This window comes from Spea bombifrons, chromosome 10 (genome assembly GCF_027358695.1).
Source record: "Spea bombifrons isolate aSpeBom1 chromosome 10, aSpeBom1.2.pri, whole genome shotgun sequence".
In the NCBI taxonomy this organism is placed as follows: Eukaryota; Metazoa; Chordata; class Amphibia; order Anura; family Pelobatidae; genus Spea; species Spea bombifrons.
This window is the reverse complement of record NC_071096.1, coordinates 6,670,117-6,676,168: the sequence shown is the minus strand read 5'-3', so window position 1 is coordinate 6,676,168 and position 6,052 is coordinate 6,670,117. Positions and strand designations below refer to the sequence as shown.

The following is a 6,052-nucleotide window of genomic DNA, read 5'->3' as shown; positions in this document are numbered from 1 at the left end:
TAAGGTTTGAGTATAACGGGTTATAAGGACGGGATTAGTTATACGGGCCGGAGAGTATATAATATATAATATGAGGAATATACAGGATATAACGGGTTATAAGGACGGGATTAGTTATACGGCCGGAGAGTATATAATATATAATATGAGGAATATACAGGGGTATAACGGGTTATAAGGACGGGATTAGTTATACGGCCGGAGAGTGTATAATATATAATATGAGGAATATACAGGATATAATGGGTTATAAGGACGGGATTAGTTATACGGCCGTTGAGTATATAATATATAATATGAGGAATATACAGGATATAACGGGTTATAAGGACGGGATTAGTTATACGGCCGTTGAGTATATAATATATAATATGAGGAATATACAGGATATAACGGGTTATAAGGACGGGATTAGTTATACGGCCGGAGAGTATATAATATGAGGAATATACAGGATATAACGGGTTATAAGGACGGGATTAGTTATACGGCCGTTGAGTATATAATATATAATATGAGGAATATACAGGATATAACGGGTTATAAGGACGGGATTAGTTATACGGCCGGAGAGTATATAATATATAATATGAGGAATATACAGGATATAACGGGTTATAGGGACGGGATTAGTTATACGGGGGGGGAGTATATAATATATAATATGAGGAATATACAGTATATAATGGGTTATAAGGACGGGATTAGTTATACGGCCGTTGAGTATATAATATATACCGTATTGGCTCGAATATAGGCCGCACTTTTTTCCCCCACTTTAAGTTTTTAAAGTGGGGGTGCGGCCTATATTCGGGGTCTAGCGCCCGACGCCCGGGACATGCAGTCCCGGGCGCCGGGCAGGCAGCGGGGTTAAGATACAGATCCCCCGCAGCGGTGCAGGGGACCTGCATCCTTCTCCCCGATACGCTCAGACAGCCTCCCCTGCCAGCACTTCCCACGGGGGGGGTGCCGGCACGGGAGGTTATCTAAGCGTTTTACCTCTGCCCACCCCCGACTTACCGGAGCAGACTCCCGGGTGTCTTGCGGGGCCGGCGGGAGACATTTACGCAATACGCAAATGCAACTTCCGGTAACGGTACCGGAAGTTGCATACGCGTATTGCGTAGATGTCCCTCGCCGGCCCTGAAGACACCCGGGAGTCTGCTCCGGTAAGTCGAGGAGGGGGGGCAGAGGAGGACAGCGGCAGCGTATCGCGGGGAGGGAGGACAGCGGCAGCGTATCGCGGGGAGGGAGGGCAGCGTATCGCGGGGAGGGAGGGCAGCGTATCGCGGGGAGGGAGCGCAGCGGATCGCGGGGAGGGAGGACAGCGGCAGCGGATCGCGGGGAGGGAGGACAGCGGCAGCGTATCGCGGGGAGGGAGGACAGCGGCAGCGTATCGCGGGGAGGGAGGACAGCGGCAGCGTATCGCGGGGAGGGAGGACAGCGGCAGCGTATCGCGGGGAGGGAGGACAGTGGCAGCATGTTTTTTTTGGTGCTTTTTTAAAGAAAAAAAACTTTTTCTTTAAAAAAGCACCAAACTTTTAGGGTGCGGCCTATATACGGGGGCGGCCTATATCCGAGCCAATACGGTAATATGAGGAATATACAGGATATAACGGGTTATAAGGACGGGATTAGTTATATGGGCCGGAGAGTATATAATATATAATATGAGGAATATACAGGGTTATAAGGACGGGATTAGTTATACGGCCGGAGAGTATATAATATATAATATGAGGAATATACAGGGGTATAACGGGTTATAAGGACGGGATTAGTTATACGGCCGGAGAGTATATAATATATAATATGAGGAATATACAGGATATAACAGGTTATAAGGGCGGGATTAGTTATACGGCCGGAGAGTATATAATATATAATATGAGGAATATACAGGATATAACAGGTTATAAGGGCGGGATTAGTTATACGGCCGGAGAGTATATAATATATATATAATATAGCCCTGTATATTCCTCATATTATTTAATATATAGAGAAGGGATTTTTCACCTTTTTATGCACAGTTAAAAATTCACTTTGTGGGGTTTCTTCTTGATCAACAGTGAGGTGGAACTTTTCTTTCTTCTACCCAAATCACTACGTTACTATATTATTCTTTGTCCTTATTTCTCCTTTTTTTCTCTCATTTTAGGGCGATTTGCAGATTCCAACGAGCTTTCTGAGCTGGGTAGGTACATAAATGGGTACAGTGCGGGTGAAAGAATAAATAACGGGGCGTCGATAATCCGGGGTCACGCAGAGGAGAAATAAAAGGAGTATTTTCATATAATAATAATAATGTAATAATCCTATTGTTTTAGTATTTTTATTAATATTATTATTATTTATTATAATATACTTGTGTGATATTTGGAGGGTTGGGGGGTCTGCAGTTTATAAGAGTGAATGTATAGAGATGGGGGGGCCGTCACTCAGCTGATTTCTGGATATTCTGTACGTTCTCAGTGTATTCCGCCTCCAACCTGCTGGTTTTACTTAATGATGGAATCCTGAGGAAGGAGTTTCTGAAGCCTCCGCCTGCAGTGAGTATCTTACGCCATCCGCTTGGCATCGGGCTGAGTCGTTCTCGCCCGTTTTTATTCTACTTTTATTTTTTTTACATTTTTAAACCATTTCCGACCCGCATCCGCTTCGAATGTTAGGGTCCTCTCTTAACGTGTATCACCCGCTCTAATATCTGATCGCAGGACGTTTCTCGCCAGAGGCTCCTCAACTGGCTGGGGGTCCTGGAAAGCCTGGAGGTTTTTATTGAGATCGGTTCCGCCCGGGCATGGGGCGACCAAACCCGATGGGCAGCCATCCTCATCATTCAGCTGCTCAAGTGAGTGCACAAGACGTCCAGCTAAGCCCCCAACACTCTAATGTTTGCGTTACGTACTTCCGACGTGTGTAACATCCCATCCCCCGACCTTCTTTCCTCCATCCAGGGCCTGCTTACGTCTCGTCCTTCTTCTCTGGTATAAAGCTGGCATCCAGAGTTCCCCTCCTGTGGCACCGTTGGACCGCGAGGGGACCCTTAACCAGACTGGTGGGTTCTTCATGTATTTCCAGCCTTCCATTTAACACTACACGTCCCGTAACTGGCTCTTTATGGCGTAGGGCTTCCTATTAACCCCCTTCTCCTGATATTCATGGAAATCTAAAGCCTTCAAAGCCCAGAAATGTTTCTTAAGCTTCCACCAACCTGACTCAAATCTCAACTGTGGAGCTTCAGCCCTTTGGAACCGAACCATGCGGCTTCCACCTCCCCGTCTCAAAGGTAGACCTCCCTAAACCCACCGCGGCACAACTTTTACCCCTCTCAAAGTACCACCAGTCCTACTGTTCTGGTTTCATGGCTTCATGGAGGCCTCCTCTTCTGATTTATTCCCTTCCATCCCCTTCAGAAGAAGGAAACGAGAGAAAACAACCCAGGTGCTTTGTGGGAAAGAGATCGAGTCGCACCGTGCGCTCCCTGTCTGACAGTAAGTGAGCTGTTTGCATGGATGAGGGGAAGGGGCTCATTGGTTGGGGGTATTTCACTATATTTCAATATAAGGTCCTCCATGTGCTTCAGGTGACCTAAACATCTGGCCCTGAAGGTTTCCTTGACGACGGCTTTACTATTATTGATTTATTTACCATCTGATTCTATACCGTGAGCACCCTACGGGGCAGAGGAAGGGTGCGTTCGTTTCCGAGGTCACTGCTCCGTGTATTAAGCAGATGTCTTCTCTGTTACAGCTCGTTCCACCCGCACTCGCGTTTGGAGAAGCCCTCAAGCTCCGGAGTCAAACAACGGACGGCAGGGAGATGGTCAGCGAGATGGGGAATGCACGGAGCTGGGGCCGCTAGGCACAATGGCCGAAACAATTCACATCCTGCGACCCATCTCACACCGTATCCTTCCCTAGGTTTGCTGCCTAAATGTCTTCTACATTTCTTACCCCCCAACTTCTTCTCCCCCCAACGCATTCTCCCCTTTTACTCCTTAACCCTTCGCTCCAGTGGTGAGTTTGGCCGTCTGGGGCCAGAAGTCATGGAAGCCCTGGATGTTGGCTGCAGCTCTGGACGTTACCAGGTATCTTCTGTAACTGTTACCCTGCCGCGTGTAACCGTGTAGGTATGACACGGAAGTCCCTACGGCTCTGTATGAAGACCGTGACTCCTGTCTGCGTGTGTCACGGAGTTTGTGTCGGTATGCAGTCAGCTATTTGAAAACAATACAGTTATTAAATATGGTGGGCTTTGTGGGACATGTAACCGGTAGAAGATGTCCATGCTATGGAGCCGAGATGCCAATAACAGGTGGGTGCACCGTGTCTCCCCCTCACAGTCTGACCGTATTGAATGACAGCGGAAAACTGAACCGTAGGGAGCGGGGGGAGCTGAGAAGACGGACCCTTCTGTTACTCTACTACCTCGTACGCTCTCCTTTCTACAACCGCTATACAGAGTGAGTACCGTCCGCGCCAGCTGAGGGGTAACACCGACTCCGGGAATACAAAGCTCGAAGGGGGCATTTTTGTGATGGGGGTAATATTTCGTAGGGGGGGGATAATAATATAAGAATGTATTGTGTATCATAATGTCTGATCGGCTGAACCTTTGTGTTCCCAGAACCCGGCTCCTCTTATTGTTGCGTCTCTTGGGAGACTACGTCCCGGGACTTGGCTTGGTGGCGCGTAAGTGACGACGGAGAGGACATTGTTTTCTTATAATATGGATAACTTATACCTATTGAGACTTATCAGTTCCACTTACAGTTTAAGATATAAACAACTCTCTTTTGCCAGTACGGCAGACAGCTACAAATGGTTGGAGGCCCGTGTAGCCCAAGAGCATCTAAGCATCATGGGAACTGTAGTTTAACAACAGGCCAAGTGCTATAAAGCATGGGTATACCTTCTATAAATCATTTACACGCTAATACGTATCAGACGTGGTCACCTGAGAACAGGCTATACCCAGAATGGGGTTTTGTCCAGGGGAGGGTGGCCCATATGGTGCTCTGTCCCTTTAAATCCCCAAATCCAACACGTTTTTAACGCACACGTTGACTTTACAGGGCCGCTCATGGATTACTTACCTGTCTGGCAGAAGATCTATTTCTATAACTGGGGATGAGGACAAACATCCCGTGGATTCTTCCCCCCCCCCACCGTTGCTGGATGGGGTTCCCCTGGGACGTTGTTGGAATTTGGAACCCTACCTTCTCCTTCCCCTTGGCAGACGTTCTCACTCGGAACCGGACATCCCTTCCCTTCGTACACATTTCCACTGCGGCCTCCCGTATTCCGCGTCGATTTGACTTTTGTTCCTGCACCTATGGCGTATAATTGCTTCTGACGCCGCCGTGTGTGTCTGTAACACCCTGGGCGGGTGGCAGCATGATAATTCCCAGGACCCTTAGCCGATGGCTGGTTAAGAGGGGCATGAAATGATGCGCTAGAGACTTTTAAGCTGTGAAGGACTTTTATAATTCCCTTGGAATAAGCTGATCAGTAGGCTGTACATACAATAAACTGTTTCTAATCTCTTTATCCAGGTGTGTTTGTGTTGCATTACGCAATATCTCAATATATACCTGTTGCGTTATTACGTACGGTGTTATAGAGGGTGGTACATGAGTGGAACAGCCTCCCAGCAGAAGTGGTAGAGGGTAATACAGTGAGGGGATTTAAACACGCATGGGATAGACATCCGGCTCCTGATTGTAAGGAGATCAATGACTGATTAAGGTTTGAGTCTATTTCAGGGGGAACGGGCGACTAGACGGGGGAATGGGGTTGATCTACCATCAAGTTCAGTTTGAACCCCTGGCGCCCTCTAGTGGTGTTGCTGTATTCTCTGATCCCGGGGCTTTTAGTGTTCCATTCCTGTATTAATCTAGGTGTTTGAGCGATGAGGATTTGTATGTAAAAGCGATATTCCCCATTGAGATTCAGGATGATGTTGCTGCATCTCTGCTCCTGACCAAAAAAAAGAGTCCTTTTCAGCCATTCTTAAACTTGCTTTATTGAGAAGTCCCGAGCTGCCCTCT

The 6,052-nt window shown here is 47.5% G+C and overlaps 1 protein-coding gene across 1 annotated transcript in view; it reads left to right on the top strand.

Moving 5' to 3' along the window:
- Positions 1–5,552, top strand: part of PEX16 (peroxisomal biogenesis factor 16) — a 6,129-nt gene extending 577 nt beyond the window's left edge. Inside the window, exons 2-11 of the mRNA XM_053448761.1 lie at positions 2,162–2,197; positions 2,476–2,552; positions 2,718–2,851; positions 2,958–3,058; positions 3,417–3,494; positions 3,754–3,909; positions 4,018–4,090; positions 4,346–4,465; positions 4,630–4,694; positions 5,078–5,552. Of these exons, the coding sequence (XP_053304736.1) occupies positions 2,162–2,197; positions 2,476–2,552; positions 2,718–2,851; positions 2,958–3,058; positions 3,417–3,494; positions 3,754–3,909; positions 4,018–4,090; positions 4,346–4,465; positions 4,630–4,694; positions 5,078–5,136 (899 nt within the window). The 3' untranslated portion in view covers positions 5,137–5,552. The remainder of the gene's footprint in view (positions 1–2,161; positions 2,198–2,475; positions 2,553–2,717; positions 2,852–2,957; positions 3,059–3,416; positions 3,495–3,753; positions 3,910–4,017; positions 4,091–4,345; positions 4,466–4,629; positions 4,695–5,077) is intronic.
- The last annotated feature ends 500 nt before the right edge of the window (positions 5,553–6,052 follow it).